This window comes from Thamnophis elegans, chromosome 3, assembly GCF_009769535.1.
Source record: "Thamnophis elegans isolate rThaEle1 chromosome 3, rThaEle1.pri, whole genome shotgun sequence".
Lineage (NCBI taxonomy): Eukaryota > Metazoa > Chordata > Lepidosauria > Squamata > Colubridae > Thamnophis > Thamnophis elegans.
Genome location: NC_045543.1, coordinates 138,788,028 through 138,813,338, shown reverse-complemented (window position 1 = coordinate 138,813,338; position 25,311 = coordinate 138,788,028). Strand labels below are relative to the sequence as shown.

Here is a 25,311-nt window from a genome sequence, read left to right as displayed (position 1 = left end):
TCATGTTTGTGACTTGTTTGTCCTCCCTCCCCTTGAGTTGTGAGCCGCCCTGAGTCCCCCCAGGGAAAAGGGCGGCATACAAATAAAGCATCTCAATCTCAATCTCAACAAAGGTAGGATTATTCCTCAGCCACAATAGGAATTGCCCAACAAGCCCCTTTATTGCATCAGCCCAAATTTCAACCAAACTTAGCTCCTAGGATTTGTACATGGCCCCATGGGAGTCTGACAACAGCCAATAGAATATACGTTCTTGCAAAGGAATAGGAAGCTCAAGTGCAAAGTCCAAAAGAAGATATAAAAGCCACCCACTCTCAACTCCATGGGGTCAGCTGCCCAGAATCACACATGCTTGGTAGTTCTGCTTCAACAATAAATGGATCTTCTTTCCAATCAGCCTCCCGCCTCCATTTTGTCTCCAGTGCCTTTCTCCCAGCTTGGAACTGGAGTTGGGTATTTCCTCCAACACTGGGGTTATGTGACCTTCCCTTTGTGACCTTCCCAATTGGTTTCGGACAAGCTAGGGGAATCTGGATTTGCTTAACAACCACAGATTCACTTAATAACTAACAGTGATTCATTTAAAATATGGCAAAGGAGCAAGCCAATTTGGGTTTAACCCACTCAAGACCCACCTTGCTTAGCAATGTTTATTCGGGTTTTAATTCTGACTGTAAATCGAGGACTTCCTGTACATGATTATGGGAAACAGCTGATCTAGATTGGAATTTTTATAGGGTGATTTCCATTCTAAATCACTACTGCCAACCTGCCTTCCATTGAGGATCTGTACACTGCAGTCAAAAAGAGGGCCGTGAAAATATTTACAGACCCCTCGCATCCTGGACATAAATTGTTTCAACTCCTACCCTCAAAAAGATGCTATAGAGCACTGCACACCAGAACAACTAGACACAAGGACAGTTTTTTTCCCAAACGCCATCACTCTGCTAACCAAATAATTCCCTCACCACTGTCAAACCATTCACGAAGGCTGCATTACTATTACTATTAGTCTTCTCATCGTTCCTATCACCCATTTCCTCCCACTTATGACTTTGTGGCTTGTATCCTTATGATTTATATTGATATTGATTATTTACTGATTGCTTAATTGTACCTTATGACTATCATTAAGTGTTGTACCTTATGATTCTTGATGAATGTATCTTGTCTTTTTATGTACACTGAGAGCACCAAAGACAAATTCCTTGTGTGTCCAATCACACTTGGCCAATAAAGAATTCTATTCTATTCATTGTTATACGTCTTGGTAGGAGTGACCTTGGCAATTAAGTAATAGAATGCTAATACAGGTGGTCCTTGACTTACAACAGTTCTTAAAAGGCTTCAATGATGGAGCACCCACAAATTCTGAAAGCAAGTCATTCCACTGATTAATTGTTCCAACTGTCTGGAACTTTCTCCTTAGTTCTAGGTTGCTTCTCTCCCTGATTAGTTTCCACCCATTGCTTCTTGTCCTACCCTCAAGTGCTTTGCAAAGTAGGTTGACCCCTTCTTCTTTGTGACAGCCCCTGAGATATCGGAATAAAGAGTTCTATTCTATTCTACAGAGTCAGGTTCCAAGAAATTAAGCAAAAAGGCTTTGGGTAGTTAACCATTATTTATTATGAGTCCCAGGGGCATTTCACATGTGACCAGAAGACAGACAATCACTTTTTAGGTGGACTTTAGATTGGCATTTCCTCCACTGACCAAGAAAGTTTGGACCTGATGACTCCTAAGATCCCATTCCAACTCTATGGTCTGCTTGAAATTGAGAAACCGCAGAGTTGCTTCGGTTAACTAGAATGACGACGGGGGATTACATGAACTCTTCTCCTAAAACTCTTTGACAATTATGCTCATGTGGCTTATCAGGGGAACATAAATAAGTCTTCACAAAAGGTCCTGTTCCGTCCATTCTGCACATCTAATGCCTTGTAATGACAGGTGTAAAATAATGACAACAATTCTTTAATTTCACAACATATACAATATTTTTTGGAATCATAAGACGCACCGGAGTATAAGATGCACCAAGATTTTGACGACGCAAATTTTTAAAAAAAGTTTTTGCACTCTGCAGATCTCCCAAAAACGGCCCGTTTTTCGCGGAAACGGGCCCGTTTGTTTGTTTTTTCAAAAAAAAAGGGCATGCATAACCTTTAGGAGGCTTGTAGAATGCTGTTGGGAGGTGGGGGGGGGGCAGAAATCCGGACCATACCCACTCTCATGGCCTTCAGGAAAGCCGTTAAAACCTGGCTATTCCGGCAGGCCTGGGGGCTGTTGACCTCATTGCTGAGGTCCAGCCCCGATCAGAACGAATGCATGCGTGGTGATTTTAAATCTATTTTTTTTCTTTTTATTATCTCTTCTTCTTTCTTTTTGTAAGCCGCCCGGAGTCCTTCGGGATTGGGCGGCCTATAAATTAAACAAACAAACAAACAAACAAACAAACATTTTTCGTGAAAACGAGCCCATTTTTTTGTCAAAAAAGAGCATGCAGAGCCTTTAGGAGGCTTATAGAGTGCTCCTGGAGGCTAGGGGTGGTGGTGACAGAATTGAGCAAAAAACAACCCGTTTTTTGCTCATTTCTGCCCTCCCCAGCCCCCAGGAGCACTCTGAAAGCCTCCTAAAGGCAATGCACGGTCATTTTGGTGAAGGGACGGGGTTTCGGGAGGCAAAAAGCGCTGTATTCAGTGTATTAAGATGCACCCAAATTTTCAGCCTCTTTTTTGAGGGAAAAAGGTGCGTCTTATATTCTGAAAAAAATACGGTAGTCAGATTTAACCATAGTTTCAACTGGGAAAATGTGACAATCCTAGACCAGGGAAACCCCCCCCCCCCCAATCCCTGGGAATTTCTAGAAGCCTGGCATTCTGTCAAATCAGCCATCAATAGACAAACAGACATTAAGAGCATCTATAGCCGTGATGGCAAGCCTATGGCACGCGTGCCAGAGGTGGCATGCAGCGCCCTCTCTGATGACCATTGCTCCAGTTCAGCTCTGCTGTACATGCGCTTGAGCCTCCTGCCGGCCAGCTGGTCTTCGGGTCTCTGCCACGCGGGCACAGGGACCCCATCCATGCATGCATGGGGGGGATTTGCGAGGGGCCGCACATGCATGTGTGGGCTGTGTGCGGGGGGCACGTGCGCATTGCATTTGGGGGGTTTGGCCGTGTGTGCATTCAGTTTGGGCACTCGGTCCGGAAAAGGTTAGCTATCACTGATCTATAGACGATGCAAAGGAGACAATCAACCAGACCAAAAGAGAACAAAAAGACTCCACTAGTAATCAGTAATCAACAACCAGATCAACATAGATCCAAGGTTAACTTCACACCAACAATTAAGTAAACGATACCCCTCAGGCTGCCCCCCACCCACACAGACTGGCAAATCACCAGAATATAAACTGACAGCAAACAGCACTCCTTACTAGCACTGATGATGTTATCTAGTTGGGTAATGAAACGTCTGCAAGAAAACAGGCATGCTCAGAGAGTACCAAGGACCTCACAATGTAAAACAAAGTCGGAAGGTTAATACAGGTAGTCCTCAGATTACGACCACAGTTGAGCCCAAAGCTTTGTTGCTAAGCCAAAGCTAAGTGAATTTTACCCCATTTTACAATCTTTCAGGCCACAGTTCTTAAACGAATCACTGCAGTTAAGTTAGTAACGTGGCTGTTCAGTCAATCTGGTCTCCCCATTGAAGTTGCTTGTCGGAAGGTCACAAAAGTTGATCCCCTGATCCCTGAGACAAGGCAATCGTCATAAATATGAGTCAGTTGCCAAGTGCCTGAATTTTGATCACACGACCAGGGGGATGCTACGACGGTTGTTAAGTGTGAGAAACAGTCATAAGTCACTTTTTCCAATGCCTTTGTAACGTCAAATGATCACCCAATGAACTGTTGTAAGTTGAGGAATAACTGTATGGTAAAAGACAGCCTGTAACTCAGGGTTGCAAGATAACCGAGGAATAAAGCAGTGCAGCAATTTAGAGTAAAAGAGGAAAATATGATTCAGGATATGCAAGTATAGTCAAGCAATACTGAGAGCCACTGGGATGAGGTACCGTATTTTTCGGAGTATAAGAGGCACCTTTTTCCCTCAAAAAAGAGGGTGAAAACCTGGGTGCGTCTTATACACTGAATACAGCATTTTTGCCCCCTTTACAAAAATGGACGTGCAGAGGGTTTGGGAGGCTTGCAAAGTGCTCCTGAGGGCTGGGGAAGGCAAAAAAGAGCAAAAACCAGGCCATTTTTGTCCCCCCGCTCCCAGGAGCCGTGACCCGACAAATGCGCGAACGACAAAAGCGCGCTGACAAAACCGTGGCGCTAAAACCGCGATGTCAAAAGCGCGCCGACAAAAGCGCGCCGACAGAAGCGCGATTTAAGTTAAGGTAAGGTTTAAGGTTAGGTTTAGGGTTAGGGTTAGGTTTAGGGTTAGGTTTAGGGTTAGGTTTAGGGTTAGGTTTAGGGTTTGGTTTACGGTTAGGGTTACAGCGCACTTCTGTCGGCGTGCTGTTGTCGGCGCGCTTCAGCGCTCATTCGTCGGCGCGGTTTTGTCGGCGCGGTTTTGTCAGGCACGCTTTTGTCGTTCGCGCATTTGTGGTGGAACCCCAGGAGCACTCTAAAAGCTTCCCAAAGCTCTGTATGTTGTTGTTGTTGTTGTTGTTGTTGTTCTTCTTCTTCTTCTTCTTCTTCTTCTTCTTCCTTTTTGCAAAAAAATGAGGCATGCAGAGGGTTTGGGAGGTCTGCAGAGTGCAAAATCTCTTCAAAATCATGGTGCGTCTTATACTCCAGTGGGTCTTATAGCCTGAAAAATACGGTAACTAAGGTGCTGGATTAGGTGGAAAGTCTCAACGTCAAGTCCATCCTTAGCCCTGGAAGCTCTTTTAAGTGACTTTGGGCCTGTCCACCTCATGTCTCAGCCAATTTCATCACAATATTGCTTTGAAGAGAGAAACTTGGCAGGAGGAAGGAACATCACATATGCCGTTTGAGCCTCCTGGATGAAAGACAGGATATAAATCTAAGAAACAAACATATAAAACTCCTCAATGAAACGGTGAGCTTTTTGTGAGCTTGAGTGCAATTCCAGGGGAACAGATGTTTGATTTAAGAAATTCCACACAGGGGCTCATGTTCCATCCTCCATGTGCTGCAGAATCATCTTTTCCATTTGAATCTGGATGGCTGCACAGACCTAGTGGGCAGCTGATGGTTAGCAGCTGACCATGTGCGCCTGGGTTCAAACCTGGGGGGAATCCCAAGTTAGGATTTGGGGGTTCTCACGGTTCCATCTATTCATGAAGATTGATTTGGCACCCCTTGGAGGACAAAAGGAGAGCAAGATGCTGCCTGTCTGACATGGAAATGAAGTTTGTGAAAAGCAGCCACAGAATATGTCAGACCCAATCATCATCTTCATCTTCTCCTCTCTTTCCTCTCCTTGTCCCTCCTCCTCCTCTTTCTTCTTCCTCCCTTTCTCCTTCCTCTCCTTCCTCTTCTCTCCTCCCTCCTCTTCTTCCTTCTCCTTCTCACTCCTCCCTCTCCTCCCTCTCCTTCTCCTTCCTCTCCTTCCTCTCCTTCTCCTCCCCTTCCTCCTCTTCTTCCCCCTTTCTCCTTCTTCTCCTTCCTCTTTTTCTCCCCCTCCTCTCCTTCCTTCTCCTTCTTCCTCCTCCTTCTCCTCCCTCTCCTTCTCCTTCTTCTTCCTCTCCCTCTACTCCCTCTTCTTCTCCCCTCCCTCCTCCCCTTCCTTCTCCTTCTCCCTCCTTCCTCTCCTTCTTCCTCTCCTTCTCTTTCTTCTCCCTCTACTTCTTCCTCCTCCTCTACTTCTTCCTCCCTTTGTCCTTCCTCTCCTTCTCCTTCCTCTTCTCTCCTCCCTCCTCTTCTTCCTTCCCCTCCTCCCTCTCCTTCTCCTCCTTCCTCTTTTTCTCCCCCCTCCTCTCCTTCCTTCTCCTTCTCCCTCCTCCTTCTCCTCCCTCCTTCTCCTTCTTCCTCCTCCTCTCCTTCTTCCTCTCCTTCTCCTCCCCTTCCTGCTCTTCTTCCCCCTTCTTTTTCCTCTCCTTCTCCTCCCTCTTCTTCTCCCCTCCCTCCTCTCCTTCCTTCTCCTTCTCCCTCCTTCCTCTCCTTCTTCCTCTCCTTCTCTTTCTTCTCCCTCTACTTCTTCCTCCTCCTCTACTTCTTCCTCCCTTTGTCCTTCCTCTCCTTCTCCTTCCTCTTCTCTCCTCCCTCTTCTTCCTTCCCCTCCTCCCTCTCCTTCTCCTCCTTCCTCTTTTTCTCCCCCCTCCTCTCCTTCCTTCTCCTTCTCCCTCCTCCTTCTCCTCCCTCCTTCTCCTTCTTCCTCCTCCTCTCCTTCTTCCTCTCCTTCTCCTCCCCTTCCTGCTCTTCTTCCCCCTTCTTCTTCCTCTCCTTCTCCTCCCTCTTCTTCTCCCCTCCCTCCTCTCCTTCCTTCTCCTTCCTTCTTCTCCTTCTTCCTCTCCTTCTCTTTCTTCTCCCTCTACTTCTTCCTCCTCCTCTACTTCTTCCTCCCTTTCTCCTTCCTCTCCTCCCTCTTCTTCCTTTTCCTTCTTCCTTCTCCTCCCCCCCCCCCCGCTACTCCTCAAGGAAACTCACAAACTGACTGTTGGCACAAAAGCTTTTTTGAAAAATTCCCTTGGATACCTGCCTTACGCAAAACCCTCATGGCAAAATCCTCAGCTTAACTCTTCTCTACAATCCATCCTGCGTCCTCCGAATAAGACGTGTCATTCTCTGAATCCTCGGCAATAAAAGCTTATCTCCAGTAAAAGGAAGGTTTCAGAAAAAAATGTTATACAAAGCTGGTTTTTACGGCTGTTCTTTCCTAGAACTATTAAATGAGAAGGAAATCAATGTTGTGACATCGTTTTTGCTTTGTAGCTTAAAAGGACATGCTTTATTCCGGAGCACTAAACTTAGCATTTTTACAGGGGAGATGACAAAACACTCCGAAGGGACAAAATCACTTGCTTCTCTTTATTTGTTCTCTTTTACAAGAGAGTTAGCAACTGCCTGAACTTCTCTTTTTGTTATTCCAGCATGTTAGAAATGACAGGTATAGCAGTCCCGTGAATGCGAGAAAAAATACCAAATACTCTGAAATGATACTCCTACATTACAGATTTCAGATTTATTCAGCTTTGAGAACTGTAATAAATAACCCACTTCAATAATCACAGAAAATCACCAGGTGAACAATCTGAAAAGTCACTATCATACAAAAGGCTCAGTTAGATCTCTGAACTTTTGGTTGGCTGATATGTGGCTACCAGGAAAGAGGAGATCACTACTGCAGAATCCAATCTGATTGGATCCTGCAACATTATCCCGCACATGTATATTCACCTTCACTCGTGACATCACTATTGTTAAGTGTTGTGACTCAGCAGAAGTCTCCTGTGAGTCTTTTCGGGATGCAAGATTAACAATGCAGCTGGGGCTCGTTAGTGGCGTCTTCTGGTGATAAAAGGACGGATGGTGCCACGCCCTGGTTGCAGGAGTCAACGTTCGTTCAACACTCATTGATCATCGGTCGTGGTTTATTTGAGAGACACTTGGAGAAGTGATTTGCTTTCTGTAACCCTGATTCAAGGAGACACTTGGAGAAGTGCATTGCTTTGTAAGAGTTTTTGTTTGGTATTCTGTTATCTCGTCAGAGACTTTATTTATGTTTATTTTTGGGCTCGCAGCCAGTCTGAGCCGAGAACTGATAAAGTGAGTTCCTTTTACATTTGTCTGCCTGTCGTCTGTTAACGAGAGAAGGAGGGGGGAACAGAACAGTTAAGAGTCTTCTACTACAACAGGGGTGGGTTGCTGCTGGCATTATTGCCAGTTTGGTACGCACAAAGATACTGGTCCAAACCAGTAGGAACCCACCTCTGTACTACACCTTCCTATTTTACAACTCTACGGAAGAGAGAATAGGATTTCCATTGTTAAGATGCAGTCAGGTTCCTACTGGCTAAGATAAACTTCCCAATAATATGGACCAGTGGTGGGATTCAAATTTTTTTACTACCAGTTCTGTGGGCATGGCTTGGTGGGCATGGCATGGGAAGAATACTGTAAAATCCCCATTTCCTCCCGATCAGCTGGGACTCGGGAGGCAGAGAATAGATGGGGGCGGGGCCAGCCAGAGGTGGTATTTACCGGTTCTCTAAACTACTCAAACTTTCCACTACTGGTTCTCCAGAACTCGTCAGAACCTGCTGAATACCACCTCTGATATGGACCTCACAAAAGAGGCCATCACAGAATGAATGAAGAAGATAAACCAATATTAAAAAGGGGGGGACGGGACACTGTTCCCTTTGAGTAGAAGGAAACCACACTAGGAAGAGATTCCTTTGAGGTTTGGTGCGGCAGTCAGCCAAGGAAAATAGCTATGGGGTATGAACTAGAAGGATGAACATTCATTCAGCTGCAATTAAGTGTGCCAAGCATTGTATAAATCAAAGTCTTAACCAAACTACGTCAGGTTCTCCGAAGCATTTAGGGAAAGGCAGCAGGTGAATGCCAATTCATTTGATACTTTATATTCTCCCCTTCCTGGGCGTGACAGGTAGCCCTCGACTTACACCTACAACCAAACCCAAAATTTCTGTGGCTAAGCAAGGCAGTTGTTAAGTGAGTTTTGCCCCACTTTTGACACAGTTGCTAAGTGAAACACTGCAGTTGTTAAGTTAGTAATGTTGTTATGTGAATCTGGCTTCCACACTGACTTTGCTTGTGAGCAAAGGAGAATATATTTTGGCAAGTGACTTGGGATCTAAACCTCTGATCTTTTGCTTTAGCTGCCCTACCTTCCACTTGTATTCTGTTGGGCTCAAGTTCCATCAACGAAAGTCCCTTAGCATCACAGCCATATCAACTATTCACCAAGGATTTAAAAATACTCAAGATTCCAAAAAAAGAATAATGCAATAATTGAATTCCAGATTGGCTTGAGGTATATCTGCAACAGCAGCCACACATTTGCTCCTTCTGTTTTATCAAACAATTTCCCGCTGTGTAAATATCACCATCCATATAGACTTTCTTTATCTTCCCTTAGTCAGCATAAGTCTTTCTATTATTGGATCTTAGCTCTGTCTCTCAGGCATTTATGGTTCTCCCACAGTGGATGGTATTTAAAAATAACCTCACTAATTAAGAGTCTAGGCCATGCTTTTAAACATGAAGCAAAATATTCTCATGAAACCAAGACTTTAAGACCTCAGAGGGACTCCCTTCATTAAGCCTAATGATCATTCTAATAAGAAGCCTTAATAAAGCCATTAGTCAATCTTTGTCTAATGGACCAACAAGTCCATTTTGCTGTTTTGAATTCCGAAGTTCTGGTAGAAGCAAGCCCGGAAGGGACAAGATTGAACAGAGTCGGAAGGGCGCAAATTGGTTGCCCAACCTCTACACAAAACTCTCCAGTGATGGAGCACACAAAACTTCAGGAGACAGGTTGTCCCACTGCTGAATAGCCCTCACAATCAGGAAATTCCTTATTATTTTGAGTTGGGGTGTCCCTCTGTAAAGCTTCTGTCACGGCTCCTTCGCTTAATAACCAAGAAAGAAACCACTCAACTCCATTTTGCAGAATTAAGAGTACTTTTACTGATTATAAGTAATGAGAAGCTAAGCAAAGCTGGATCTGAGCAAAAGAGCGCGAAAGCATCAGATATCAATACATGATTCATTCCCCTCCCCTTGGTAACCCCACTCCATAGTCCAATCGTATATTTCCACAACTGTCAGGTGGGAGACATCTTCAAAAATCATCATCAGGTTGGTATGCCAGACAGTTGGCCTTGGTGGGAAACTCCCCTCCTTCCACATGCAGAAACGAACAGTGAGAACAAGTCCCAATTAACAGTCCTCCTGTACAGATTATTTCCCTCACCCAAATACCATGCCCTCCCTCCCCGTTTCAATGGCAGCCGAAAAGCAACCAGCAAAACAGAGGCTGACAGATTCCATCACTAGTTCTTGCTCTGCTCTCTGGAACTAGTGAGAATAAATTCACATTTTTCTGCACCTACCACTAGGGGAAAAGGTGTGGATTTATCCTGCAGAGTATCAATGAGATTTCATCTGCTTGAGTCACCCACTCGTTCAGTTCTTATGACACCCGTAGAAATTTTCCCACATCCTGTCATTCTCAACAAGAGCATATTAAACAGATGCATATTCATCAAGTCCCTTAACTTTAGCCATAGAGCAGAAATTGTTGCTGATTCACTGAAGATTTGGATTGGATTTGGATTTATTACATTTATATGCCGCCCTTTTCCCCGAAGGGGACTCAGGGCGGCTCACAATTCAAGTCAGGGAAAGGGGGTACAGACAGGGGATAAAAAAGACGAACAGAACAATACACAATTTAAACGCACACAACAGCCATACCATTCGAGAAGGGGGGCAAAAGCTCTTTAGCCCCAGGCCTGTCGGAACAGCCAGGTTTTAAGGGCTTTGCGGAAGGCCTGGAGGGTGGTGAGGGTTTGAATTTCCACGGGGAGCTCGTTCCACAGGGTCGGAGCAGCCACAGAGAAGGCTCTCCTCCGGGTAGTCGCCAGTCGGCATTGGCCAGCGGATGGAATCTGGAGGAGGCCTAATCTGTGGGATCTAATCTGTCTATTGGAGGTGATTGGCAGCAGGCGGTCTCTCAAGTACCCAGGTACAATACCATGAAGGGCTTTATAAGTGACGACTAGCGCCTTGAAGCGTATCCGAAGACCAATAGGCAGCCAGTGCAGCTCGCGGAGGATAGGTGTTACGTGGGTGAACCGAGGTGCACCCACGATCGCTCGCGCGGCTGCATTCTGGACAAGCTGAAGTCTCCGAATGCTCTTCAAGGGCTGCCCCATGTAGAGCACGTTGCAGTAGTCAAGATGAGACAAGTTAATGCAACAAGTTCATTATATTATCTATACCAGAGTTCCCCAAACTTTCTGGGTTGGCAGCTTGGAGTAGGGAGAAGGTGGGGAGAGGGGATGATTTTGTGGGAGGTGCAGGTGCGCCTGCCTGTGTGAGCGCCCGCAACATTAATGGCAATGGGAGTGCGATTAGGGCTGCAGCAATGCTCACGCAAGTATGGCCGCAACCATACACAATGCTCATGGCGACCATCACACGAGTAGGGCCATGCATGTACATGAACCCACACACCGGCTGGCTGGCCACTAAGGTGGCCCGGTGGCAGTTAGGCCATGGCCCACAGGTTGGGGACCCTGAATCTACACCATACATGTTCAGCTTTCAACATCTATAAACATTTAGTATGTCTAGGTGTAAATTCCTCTGATCATTATTCTCATACTCATATAAATTCTGAGCAATATATGTTAAAAGTATATTCAATACAATTTACCGTATTTTTCGGACTATAAGACGCACCAGAGTATGACGTACTAAGATTTTGAAGAGAAAAAACAAGAAAAAATTAGTTTTTGGCCTCTGCGAATTCCGGTGTTTGCTCTCTCCAGCTCCCAGGAGCACTCTGCAGGCCTTCCAAACCCTCTGTGCGCCCCATTTTTCTGATAACGGATCCATAAGGCGGGGTTTCGGGAGGCCAAAAATAGCCGTACTCCGTGTATAAGACACACCAACATTTCCACCCTCTTTTAGGCGTGTGTGTGTGTGTGTGTGTGTCTTATACTTCGAAAAGTATGGTATTTCATATGCGGTATTTTATTTGTTTTTATCCATTTCGTTGTAAGTGATGCACAGATGTGTAGCTACATAAATCAAAGCAATCAAGAGCCAGTTTGATCTAGTGTTTTAAGGCACCAGTCCAGAAACCAGGAGGCTATGAGTTCTAGTTCCACCTTAAGCATGAAAGCCAACTAGGTGACCTTGGGCCAGTCACTGTCCCATAAGGATTGCTGTAGAGAAAAATAGGAGGAGGGAAGAGTATGAATTACATTTGCCACCTTAAGTTATACTTTTAAAAATAATAAAGGCAGGATAAAAAATAAAAAAATGAAAGCATAAAGAAGACAATAAGTCCAAGATCCCTCTCACAGTTGTGAATGCTCCAACACTGCAAGTCTTTAAGAAGATGTGGGATAGCCATTTGTCTGGAACGGTATAGGGTTTCCTGCCTAGGCAGGGGGTTGGACTAGAAGACTTCCAAGGTCCCTTCCAACTCTGCTACTGTATTGTAACTCAGGAACTTCAGGTGATTCTAGACTTACAACAATTTGTTTAATGACCGTTCAAAGTCACAACAGCATTGAAAAAAGGGACTTGTGGACATTTTCACACTTACGACCATTGCAGCTCTCCATGGTCACATGATCAAAACTCAGGCGCTTGGCAATGCATTGATGATGGTTGCAATTTCCTGGAGTCACAGGTTTACCTTTTGCCACACCTTTTAACAAGCAAAGTCAATGGCCACTTAACGACTATATTACTATCAACTGCAGTGATTCGCTTCACAACTGTGGTCATAACAGTTGGTCATAAAATGGGGCAGAACTCACTTAGGAGTGAGGAGTTAGACTTATATACCGCTTCATAGGGCTTTCAGCCCTCTCTAAGCGGTTTACAGAGTCAGCATATCGCCCCCACAGTCTGGGTCCTCATTTCACCCACCTCGGAAGGATGGAAGGCTGAGTCAACCTTGAGCCGGTGAGATTAGAACCGCTAAACTGCAGATAACAGTCAGCTGAAGTGGCCTGCAGTACTGCACCCTAACCACTGCACCACCTTGGCTCACCACCACTTAACAACAGTCTTGCTTAACAACACAAATTTTGGATTCAATTGTGGTCATTTATTTGTAATTATATTATTTTTCCTTTTATCTTAACTGATTGTGACTTGTTTAATTTGTTAGTCTACACTTGAATAAAGATTGACTCGGTTTTATTTGAGAAGCAGAGCACAGCATGGAAGAAAAACAACAATAAATAAATCCATGAATCAGGAGGGAAAGTTTGCAAATGGGAGCAAATGCACGAGTAAGAAGTTATACCGTAGGTTAAACGTAAGCATAGGAATGAGAGAAGGGAGACATAAATGAATAGAGAGGAGAAAGGTGTGCATTTTTGCTTTTGAAATTTATATTTCACTTTAATGCCTGTGTGGGGGAATTCCAGGTACTACGGCCAGTGGTGGGATTCAATAATTTAACAACCGGTTCTCTACCCTAATGATTTCTTCCAACAACCAGTTCACCAAACTTCTCAGAAAGTTAGTAACTGGTTCTACCAAAGTGGTGCAAACTGGCTGAATCCCATCACTGACTACAGCCTAAAAACAGGGATGGGCAATTAATGACCTGCGGACTTCAACTCCCAGAATTCCTGAGCCGGCCATGCCACCCAAGCTCAGGAATTCTGGGTGTTGAAGTCCACAGTTCATAAAGGGGCCATAGTTGCCTACCCCTGCCTTAAAAAAGAACATAACCTTAATATCTAAACCAGTGGTGGGTTCTGGATCCCGTCGCAACCAGGATGGTGCAATGGGGCCCGGCATCCACCATATGAACATGCACAGCGCAGGGGCCTCCGTGAGCCTCCGCAACACTCCAGCTGCTCGGTGGAGCATTGCACAGGAGGCATGCGTTCCGTGCACGGAAGCACCGAAGAGCTCAAATATAGTTAAAGAGCTCGGGGGAGGGGGGAGGCCCTCCAGAGCGCCGTACCGGAACAGAACCCGATGCTCCGGGCAGGCACCGGTATGCCCGTACCTGGGCGTACCGCCTGCAACCCACCACTGATCTAAACAGTTTTGTATTTGTACTAGTTGACTATTTGACTATTTGTATTATTTTGCTTCAGGTAGCAAAATGGAAAAAGGTCTTAAAGCTCTTTTTTTTTCCAACTTGAACTATTTACGTAAGCCTGTTCTTCCATTTTAGGTCTACCTTGCCTACATTCTATGGTGCCGCTTATATTGGAAGGATGTGTTTGCATTCCGTGATTTAATTTTATTTATTTTAAAACAACAGGCTCAATGAGGCATGTGTGAGGGGTGTTTTTTGAGAAAACTAAAACAGGCATTACTCAAATAGACTTTCTCCTCACTGTAATTTCATTAATTCCATTTTCATTACAGAGTCACACACCATATGCTATTACAAACAGCAATTGCATTGGCAACTAGTCTCTGATTTTTATCTCGTACTGCATCGAAAGAGTCGAAGGCATTTTATTCTAAAATCCGTCATGAGTTATCACCACCCCTTCCACTCAGAGGTGGTATTGTGCCAATTCTGACCAGTTCTGGAAAACCGGTAGCAGAAAAAATTTTTTGCCATTTTTTTTATTTTTAAACATAAAAAACAACATTAAAAAATTCTCATCCATACATACTATAGAAAATGTATCAGTTGGTTACAAAAGGTTTTCGTGAATCTCTTCCACAGTCATCAAGCATAATTCATATTAACTCAAGTATTTTAACTCAAATATTTATACATGTTACTCTTATAACCCCATTTATGTTTGACTATGATTATTTAAACGTCCTTCATCATAAACTATACCTAAATTTAATACATAACCACATTTCATTTAATATTTCTAACACCCTAACACTAATTTTGAAAAGTCCTCTTTTAATGGTATTCTTAACGTTCTGCAAGCTACCAAATATTATGTGGTTAAGAGATACAATCTTTTATCCTGGTACAACCTTTTCTTTTTCATATATATGCACATTCTTTCATCCTGGTTTAGTACGATTATTAGTACTAATTAGAGGTTGGAGAAAGGAGGATTCAAAATAGCTCAGTTGTATAATTTTAAAAGTTGAACCGAGGAGAAATTTCCTGACAGAACAATTAATCAGTGGAACAGAAGTGGCCTCCAGAAGTTGTGAATGTCCCAACACTGGAAGTCTTTAAGAAGATGTGGGATAGCCATTTGTCTGGAACGGTATAGGGTTTCCTGCCTAGGCAGGGGGTTGGACTAGAAGACCTCCAAGGTCCCTTCCAATTCTGCTATTGTATTGTATTGTATTGTATTGTATTGTATTGTATTGTATACCAATTGGTTACTTGGTTTAGATAAACGTAAACTCAATAAACAGCTGCCAGCTTTAACAGTGGTGGGTTTGTGTATGACTAACAAAGGAACAAAACTCCAACCACCAATTTTTCATATCAAAAGACCAGGATCCAACAGTAAAGCTTAAAGAACCAGGAAATATCTCAGGTGGTACAGTGGTTAAAATGCAGTATTGCAGGAGAACTCTACCCACAGCCTGAAGTTCGATCCTGACAGGGCTCATGATTGACTCAGTCTTCAGTCCTACTTTGATAAAAGGAGGACTCAGATTGTTGGGGCAACATGGAAATCATAATGCTTCTACATTGTAAACCATCCAGAGAGCAATATAGGCCGGTATATGAATCTAAATGCTATTGCTATGTACAATATTTTTGAGCATCAAACATAATGAAACAGTGAATGTGGAACATTTTGGTTTAAACTCAGGCCCCAGCAACATTTAGGTCATATATATCCTTGGATTATAAAGCCCATACATTTAAAAATAACCAGAAGATCTACAAATAGTCGCAAAGTCTCATGATTATTACCTAAAGCTTCCTACTTTTGCAGCCACTGCATTTAACAGGAAGATAAAATGGGAAAAGTCATCCCATGGTTTGATAAAAATCTGAAAAAGCCAGATGAGCCTATCAGTCTACCAGGTCACTGGCAGATATCTTGTAGTCTTGAACCCAAGGGGGAAAAGTCAATTCACCTATCCATCTACCTCCCCTACTCGCCCATCCCTGTTCCTCCTAAAAGCCAATCTGTTGTTACTATATCATACTAGCTGATAACCCGGCGTTGCTCGGGTATGTATTTATCCCAATCCTGTATTAGAGGGAGCCCCCTTGTGGAATACTGTGAAGCTGTTACCATGGCAACTCCATTGTGCTGTACAGTAGAAGCCATTTTAAGGCACAACAGACTGTATCTTAACAGAACTTGAATCCAAAATGCACACTATCACTATCAAAACTACTGTGACTTGACACTATTGATATAATTCGGTCCTTTTCATTTCAGCAGCCTAGGTGTTCCGGAGTTATGCTGGAACACACACACACACACACACACACACACACACTGTGGGATGTTAGGGGTGCCTTACCCACACAATATTTTTCTCCAGAAAGTAAGTCATCTGTGTACCAAGTTTGGTTGAAATTGCTTGAGGGTGTTCCAGACTTATGTTGGAACATACACATACATACACACACACACACACACACACACAGAGCGCCATTTAGAGAGAGAGAGAGAGAGAGAGAGAGAGAGAGAGAGAGAGAGAGAGAGAGAGAGAGAGGGAGAGAGATTACAAGTTTTGTTTCACCATCCTTTTGTTCTTTTTTATTTGCAATCTGTTCACGGATCGTAGAGTTTGCTCTTAGCTCTCTTGAGACTCAAGGAAGTTGGGAGTGTTTAACAAACATCACCAGGAAATTATTTGAATACTGCAGGGCGAGACAAGATGAGTGAAACATTACATCACTCTCCTAAGTGACAATGTTCAAAATACGCACAAGATACAAGCAGCGTATTACGGAAGGAGGAGAAAGCCTCTGTGTCCATTTTTATTAAAAGCAACAGAAAAGAAATTGGAAGATAAATCTAAATGCAGAACAGCCAAGGAGAGAAGGAGGAAATTCTTAGCTCTGTTCCTACATACAACTTCTGGACACAATTTTATCCTTGTTGTTGTAAGTTAGGAAGTTGTGTCCGACCCATCGTGACCCCATGGACAACATTCCTCCAGGTTCCCTGTCCTCCACCATCCTCTGGAGTCCATTTAAGCTCACGCCTACTGCTTCAGTGATTCCATCCAGCCACTTCATTCTCTGTCGTCCCCTTCTTCTTTTACCCTCAATCGTTCTCAGCATGAGGCTCTTCTCCAGGGAGTCCTTCATTCTCATTAGTTGGCCAAAGTATTTGAGTTTCATCTTCAGGATCAGGCCTTCTAAAGAGCAGTCAGGGTTGATCTCCTCTAGGACTGACCGGTTGGATCGTCTTGCAGTCCAAGGGACTCGCAGGAGTCTTCTCCAGCACCAGAGTTCAAAGCCTCCATTCTTTGGCGCTCAGCCTTCCTTATGACCCAACTTTCACAGCCATACATTGCAACTGGGAAAACCATAGCCTTGACTATACACACTTTTGTTGGTAGGGTGATGTCTTTGCTTTTTAGTATGCTGTCTAGATTTGCCATAGCTTCATTGAGTTACGCGAGCCTCTTTGCCACAACAAGGCAGTAATCCATGAAGGGGAATTTATCCTAGAAGGATCTTTATCTCAACAAGGAACAATCTGCATTTTCAAGTACACCAAGAAAAAAAAAAGTTTGCATTTTCTCCTTAAAATCTACAGGGAGAACAAGTAATAGGATTTCAAATCACGCAAAGCTAAAAAAATTCCCATTGAGGAGAGACTAGACAATATTCAAGTTGTTTCCTATCCTGCTCCGTAACTGTACAGGTAGTTCTCTACATACAACCACAATGGGGATCACATGTGGCCAAATCAAGTATTCAATTCAATTCAATTCAATTGTATGGATTGGAAACATTTGCCCTACTTAAGTGACCATAAGGACACAGACAAATCTCCAAATGGCCTCAACAACCCTCTAAAAGGATGCAAAAGACCAGCTGTCTGCAAGGAATATAAATCCTTCCATTCTCCACTATCCAGCCAGAGCTGAAGAAGCTTCTTGGATGAGAAGCAAAACGTCTTCAAATAAAAACCGTGTTACTTCCTTAACAACTGCAGTGATTTACTTACTGGGAATTCCCAGCCCGCCTGGCATACAGGTAGTCCTCAATTTATGACCATAATTGAGCTCAAAATTCCTATTGCTAAATGAGACAGTTGTTCAGTGAGTTTTGCCATATTTTACGACCCTTCTTGCCACCGTTGTTAAGTAAATCACTGCAATTGTTAAGGAAGTAACACGGTTGTTAAGTGAATCTGGCTTCCCCATTGACTTTGTCATCAGAAGGTCACAAAAGGTGATCACATGACTCCGGGACACTGCAACCATCATAAATATGAGCCAGTTGCCAAACATCTGAATTTTGATCACATGACCAGTTCTAAGAGTGAAAAATGGGCGTAACTTTTTTTTAGTTCTGCTTAGTGAATGAACACTAAACGAATTGTTGTAAGTCAAGGATTCCCTGTCGTGTCCATTCAGTTAGATCTTGTATTCCTGCACCACTCTTTGAACTTTTTTTATATTACCGTATTTTTCAGAGTATAAGACGCACCTTTCCCCCCCCAAAAGAGGGTGAAAATCTGGGTGCATCTTATACACTGAATACAGCATTTTCGTCCTACCGAAACCCCACCCCACTTTGCAAAAATGGCCATTCATAGCCTTTAGGAGGCTTTCAGAGAGCTCCTGGAGGCTGGGGAGGGCAAAAACGAGCAAAAAACAGGCTGGTATTGCGCCCCCCCCCCCCCCGCAGGAGCACTCTACAAGCCTCCCAAAGCCTCTGTAGCACCCCCTCTTTTTTGTAAAAAAAACAGCCTGTTTTGGGGGAAAATGTTTTTACTCATTTTTTGCTCCCCCCCAACCCCCAGGAGCCTCCCAAAGCTCTGCATGTCCCCCCCCCCATTTTTTTGCAAAAAACAAGGCGTGCAGAGGGTTTTGGAGGCCTTTGGAGTACAAAAACTTTTTAAAAAACAATTTACCTTTTCAAAATCATGGTGCATCTTGTACTCCATCACTTGAAAGACAGAAACTGCAGCAAAATCCCTACGCTCCAGCCAGGACAACCCAAAGGTCACTCTGGACTGCAACGCAGGTCAATTTCAGTACAGGAGTGGGTGGATAAAACCCTCATTAAGTCTGAAGAGCTACTCCTGCTCATCACAATTCTGAATCTGACTCAAGTGTTATTGATGATAAAAGTTACCAGTCCAAAAAAAAATAAAGTAATAAAGGGAAGCAAATAAAGAGAGCGAATGAAAAGATAGAGAAATAAACCATCATTGCAAACTTTGGTAGGGTCTGATCCACCTTCTGTTGTGGCCCGCCTGCAGCCAGTGGATCTGGCAGCAGATTCGGAGAGTGAGGAGGGTGTGGAGGAACATGGGCCAGTCCTGGAGCCTGGGGAAGGCTCTGACAAGGGCTCAGTGTCGGAGGCAGAGAGGGGGTCAGAGCAGTATGCCAATTGTTCTGACCCCCCCCCCCCTCTGAACAGCGAGTCACGCAGACACAAGATTACTGCTAGACAATTTATTCACAGTAAATTGACACACCAGCAAGACTTTGGCAGCAACCCAGACTTCCACAGATAAGAAATACACACAAGAGCTTCCCCAGCTTTAGTATAATAGTTGTGTCCTGCAAACAGCCTCCTCCCAAAGTCTCTTCTTATATACTCTCTTGGGAAGAGCCTAATCACAACCACCTGGCCCCAATTATCTTCTGTATCTCCGTAGTTGCTGTCGGCGCTTATCTGCCCGTCTTTGCCTGGCGTCCGGGAACACCTCCCTTAGCTCCTCCCCACTGCTCCAGGGCCTGACGTCAGGGACAAACTCCCTTTGGCTTTCACTGCTGCTCCATACCTCAGGAGCCTCCTAGTGGCCAACCAGCCTCTCTGGTCCGTGCTCGGAGTCTGAACCCTGTCCAGGGTCCTCCACATCTTCCAGAGCCGATTCATAGGGTCCCTCGCTATCGGAGTCTGTTTGCAGCTCCAACAGCTCCTTCTGGGTCACAACAGCCAGTTATCAGCTGCCTTCAGAGTCACACATCATTGAGGCAGACGAACAGCTGGAGCCTGTTCCCAGTGTGCACATGCGCAGATTAAAGAACCAATTCTACTTTATTGTAAGGTGACATTAATCTTGAGAATCAAATATGAAAATGAAATATTTGGTCTGCACCTTAACATCAAGAAAACAAAGATAACGACAACTACAGACAACACACTGGGCAAAGTGCGGATCGACAATGAGACCCTAGAAACAGTAAAGGAACTCATCTTCCTGAGCTCTAAAACCAACCAACATGGTGACTGCAGACCTGAGGTCAGAAGGCATATAGCACTTAGAAGAACTGCCATGTCTGGCATGAATAACATCTGGAAGAGTAAAGGCATCAGCCTGCCAACCAATGCAGGTTAGTTAACACAATAATTTTTTTCCCAATTGCTATTTATGGCTGCGAAACGTGGACTCTGAAAAAGGCAGATAGGAGAAGGGTGGACGCCTTCGAGCTGTGCTGAAGGCAACTCATACGCATCCCAAGGACTGCAAAAATCACAAAGACTGAACATCAAAAATCACAAAGGACTGAACATCACCCCCCCAAAAATCATCAAAAATACACTTGAAGCCAAGATTGCCAAACCGAGGATGTCATACTTTGGAGATGTCATGAAAGCTGATTTACTCAAAAAGTCAATCATGCTGAGAATGATGAGTAGAAAAAGGAGAAGGAAGGTGTTAGAAATTCTGTTTATATAAAGCACCACACAGAACAAACAAAGAGTACAGTCACCATGTGCTTTACTGCTCAACTATTTTTCCATAACAGTAAACCACGGCCCCCACCCCCCCACTCCCGAGGCCAACCACAAGCATGATGCAGGCCTCAATGAAATAAGAGTTTGACACCCCTGATTTAGGGTAGCCTCAGTCTCCATTTAAATACAAGTGTCAGTAGAAAGCTTTGCACTTACCTGGCCATTTGCTTATATGCTTCTTCTGCAACTGCGAAAATATGAGGATCCATATCCCCCATGTTTTGGCCACTGTAGGCGTAGATGACATCTTGTCCATAAATTGGCAATTGTTCATAAGGATTTATGGCAACAAGCACGATACCTTAAAAATAACAAGAATGCAAACACTAAAAATGATGCAAAAACAAGAGAGGCACAAACACCCACAAGTGGAGTAGTTTAAATATGACTAACTGGTCACTTCATAGTGTAAACAGGCTTTTTTAAATATTTTGCATCAATTTACAAGCTCATTGCAGCCTGTTATTTAAATAAATAAGCAAGCAAGCAGAAGCACTTGCCCCTACGTTTTGTTTTAGATGTTCAGCATGTTTGAAGATCTTCCAAATTAAAATTCAACTGCTACAAGTTTCCTAAGATGGCAAAGTTCTGTCTCAACCAGAGATGGGCAGGCGGGCGGACAGATAGACAAGAGGTAGTGTTGTGGCCCGCTGGCGGCCAGTGGAGCTGGCAGCAGAGTCGGACAGTGAGGAGATCGGGGAGGAACATGGGCCAGTCCTGGGAGCTGAGGAAAGCTCAGACGAGGGCTCTGCATCGGAGGCAGAGAGGGAGATAGACAGCAGTGAAGCAGCTGGAGCCTGTTCCCAGTGTGCGCACGCGCAGAGCTGCCAGAAGACAAGAACAACTAAGAAAGCAGGGTCGACTTGGGAGTAAAGCCGCACCTTGGAGGTGATTGGCCCCTCCCATAGGAAACAAAAAAGGAGCCAACAGGGAGTGGGGCTTTTGCAGGAAACAATTCGTCCCTTCTGTCGTTTCAAGAGTGGAAAGTTCAGTTTGTGACTATAAGAGACTCTGTGCCAAGTGTTGCCTTGCTCTACCTTTGGAAACTAGTTATTTGGCAGCTCTCTAAGCGAGATAAGGTTCGTGTGGATAAATATTCCCCTGAAAGACTGTTTGCTAAGCCTTGCTGACTGTGAATGAAAGGAATCCACAGTTGTGTAAATAAAAGAGGTTTTGCCGGGACCCAGACTCTGCTTCATGCTTTTTAAGGAAGCCTAGGTCAGAACAGATAGTCCTCAGTTTATGACCACAGCTGAACCTGCAATTTTTCTCTTCAGTTATTGTGGCCACCAGTCAGGTCACCTTGTGACTTGATTCAATTTTATGACCATTTTTACAATGGCCATTAAGCAACTTAGAAAACTGAGTTCTAACCCAGGTTTAGGCATTAAAACCAGCTACATGACTTTGGGTTAGCCATTCCCTCTCGACCCAAGTAACCCCACAGGGTTGTTGTTGTTGTTGTTGTTGTTGTTGAAATATGAGGAGGGAGGAGTCTTAGGTATATTCACCACCTTGAGTTATTATTTATTAAAAGTAATGTCCTGGTGTGCTATCGAGTAGGAAAACAGCTGCAACATTTTATGCCCCCTTTCATGCTCTTAACATTATAAATAGCCCTCGACTTACGACCACAATGGGAACCAGAATTTCTGTCGCTAAGCAAGTTGTACAGTGAGTCATAACCGATTTTATTAGGGTTTTTTTTGCCAAGGTTGTTAAGCAAATCATTGCAGTTGTTAAGTGAATCAGGGGCTGTTGAATGAATTCAGTTTCCCCCCAGTTACTTTGCTTGGCAGAAGCTAGCTTGGAAGGTGATCATATGACCCCAGAATGCTGCAATGTGAGAACTGGTCCAAAGTCACTTTTTTCAATGCTGTTATAACATTGGAGCGGTTGTTAAATTGAGTGGTTGTAAATCGAGGACTACGTACTGGTATATAGGTAGATTGCAATAGAGCCTGAAATTTCTTAAGTGACGTTTGCTTCATTCTGCAACTTTTCTTGCCACAGTTGTTAAGTGAGTCACTGCAGTTTTTTTAAGTTTGTCACACGGTTGTTAAGTGGCTCTGGTTTCCCCCTTGACTTTGCTGGTTTGAAAGGTTGCAAAAGCGGATCACGGGACCCTGGGACACTGCAACCGTCATAAATATGAGTCAGTTGCCAAGCATCTGAATTTTGATCACGTGACTATGGGGATGCTTCAATGGCCGTAAGTGTGAAAAACGGTCGTAAGTCACTTTTTTCAATGCCCTTGTGTTATGGCCCAGCAGGAGCCGTTGGAGCTGCCACCAGACTCGAGGGGCCCTATGAGTCGGCTCTGGAAGACGTGGAGGACCCTGGACAGCGTTCCGACTCCGAGCAGGGCGCAGAGAGGCTGGTTGGCCACCAGGAGGTGCCTGAGGCCTGGAGCAGCGGTGAAAGCCAAAGGGAGCGTGTTCCTGAAGTCATGCCTTGGAGCAGTGGGGAGGAGACAAGGGAGTGTGATCCTGATGTCATGCATTGGAGCAGTGGGGAGGAGACAAGGGAGTTGGTCCTGGATGCTCGGCAACAGAGGGCTAATAGGCGTAAAGAACAGTTACGCAGTTACAGGAGATAATTGAACTCAGCTGGTGGTAATTAGACACCTCTCAAGACTATAAAAGGAATGACTTTCCACACGCTCGTTGCAGGAATCAACGTATTTACTAGAGCAGGAGAAGCTATCGTGGCTATAGCAATAGCAATAGCAGTTAGACTTATATACCGCTTCATAGGGCTTTCAGCCCTCTCTAAGCGGTTTACAGAGTCAGCATATCGCCCCCACAGTCTGGGTCCTCATTTCACCCACCTCGGAAGGATGGAAGGCTGAGTCAACCTTGAGCCGGTGAGATTAGAACCGCTGAACTGCAGATAACAGTCAGCTGAAGTGGCCTGCAGTACTACACCCTAACCACTGTGCCACCTCGGCTCTATTGGCAGGTTGGATTGCTGCCAAGGTCTAATCGGTGCTGGATTGGTGCCAAGGTCTGGTCTGTGCTAGATGCTGCTAAAGTCTAGTCTGTGTGTTAATAAATCCTTGAAGTATCTTTGTCTCGGCATGCTTTGGTGTATGAAGAGGGGGGTCAGAACACCCTTGTAACTTTGAACAGTCACTAAACAAACAGTTAAGGTGAGACCTACCTGTATTCTTTCCAAAAGCCATGCCTAAGGAAATACTCACCACAATAGGTATAGATGTGATTTGATTCCAAAAAGCGGACTTTTAAGTTATGCAAGACGGCTGGTTCATGGAGGTAACTTAAAGCTGTCAAGTCATTTTCTCCAACCAAAATATCTGGATTACGCAAGAAAGGAAACTTGTTCTCCTTGGGGTCAACAGGATATTCCAGGATCTGAAATGGTCAAAGGGGAAAACGGTCGTTTAGCAAAAGGCCTACCTGGGATATGTTCACATCCCCATAACCGGACCAAAGTAATCTTTTGGGATACAAAAGAAGTGGGGAAAATCAAATGAGAGGTAGCCACATTCACAAAATAGAACCTCGAGGAGGGAAAAGTTGCATAAAATAGCGCGACAACGCACCCTTTAAATTAAAAAGCTGGGAAGGAAGGAGGGAAGGAAGGAGAGGAGAGAAGAAAGGAGGGAAGGAAGGAGGGAAGGAAGGAGAGAAGGAGAAAAGAAAGGAGGAAAGGAAGGAGGGAATGTAGGAGAGAAGGAAGGGGGGAAGGAAGGAGGAAAGGAAGGGGGAAAGGAAGGAGAGAAGGAGAAAAGAAAGGAGGGAAGGAAGGAAGGAGGGAAGGAAGGAAGGAGGGAAGGAGAGAAGGAGGGAAGGGGAAGGAGGGAGGGAAGGAAGGAGGGAAGGAAGGGGAGTAGGAGAGAAGAAACGAGGGAAGGAAAGAGGGAAGAAGAAGTAGGACCGTTGTAAGATAAGATGGATCTATGGGATGTTAAGAAAGCAATCTTCAAGTATATTGTCAACTGTAGGGAAAAAATGTTATAAATACATATTATTAATAACAGTTATGAGATCATATAATTGTGAATGTATATATGAAATTGATAAAATAAAATTAAAAAAATAAATTAATTAAAAAGCTTTCCTCATATGATTAGTTTACCTGCAAAAGAAAGAAAGGTATTATTACAAAATAAAAGGGCTACTGTATTACCTGTTTTGCATAACAATTAGATTTGTTGTTGTTAGTTGTGAAGTTGTGTCTGACCCATCCCGACCCCATGGACAACGTTCCTCCAGGCCTTCCTGTCCTCTACTATCCTCTGGAGTCCATTTAAGCTCAGGCCGACTGCTTCAGTGACTCCATCCAGCCACCTCCTTCTCTGTCGTCCCCTTCTTCTTTTGCCCTCCATCTTTCCCAGCACTAGGCTCTTCTCCAAGGAGTCCTTCCTTCTCATTAGGTGGCCAAAGTCTTTGAGTTTCCTCTTCAAGATCTGACCTTCTAAAGAGCCATAATCTAATCTAAAAATTAGATTAGAGCTCTCTAATTTAATAGAGAGTTTCTTTTAGCTGGCTTTTCACCAGCTAAATTTTTAACGCAGGTAATCCGTGATGTACGCCAATAATTGAGCCCAAAATTTCTGTTGCTGAGCGACACATTTGCTAAGGGAGTGTTTTGCCCTATTCTACGACCTTTCTTGCCATCATCAAAAGGTCGCAAAAGTGGATCACGTGACCCCGGGAAACTGCAACTATCATAAAAATGAGTCAGTTGCCAAGTATCTGAATTTTGATCACGTGACCTTGAGGAATGTTGCAAT

General features: G+C 44.2%; 1 protein-coding gene across 2 annotated transcripts in view; it reads right to left on the bottom strand.

Moving 5' to 3' along the window:
* The window catches only part of LOC116505911 (unconventional myosin-Vb-like), a 228,911-nt gene that overhangs the window by 189,739 nt on the left and 13,861 nt on the right, over window positions 1-25,311 (bottom strand). The window contains exons 2-3 of one of the 2 annotated variants that reach the window (XM_032213404.1): window positions 23,755-23,926; window positions 20,709-20,853 (exon numbers count right to left, since the gene is read on the bottom strand). In XM_032213404.1, coding sequence (XP_032069295.1) covers window positions 20,709-20,770 — 62 coding nt within the window. In that variant the 5' untranslated portion in view covers window positions 20,771-20,853; window positions 23,755-23,926. Of the gene's footprint in view, window positions 1-20,708; window positions 20,854-23,754; window positions 23,927-25,311 lie in introns of those variants that run through there. The other variant, XM_032213405.1, reaches the window with a different exon arrangement.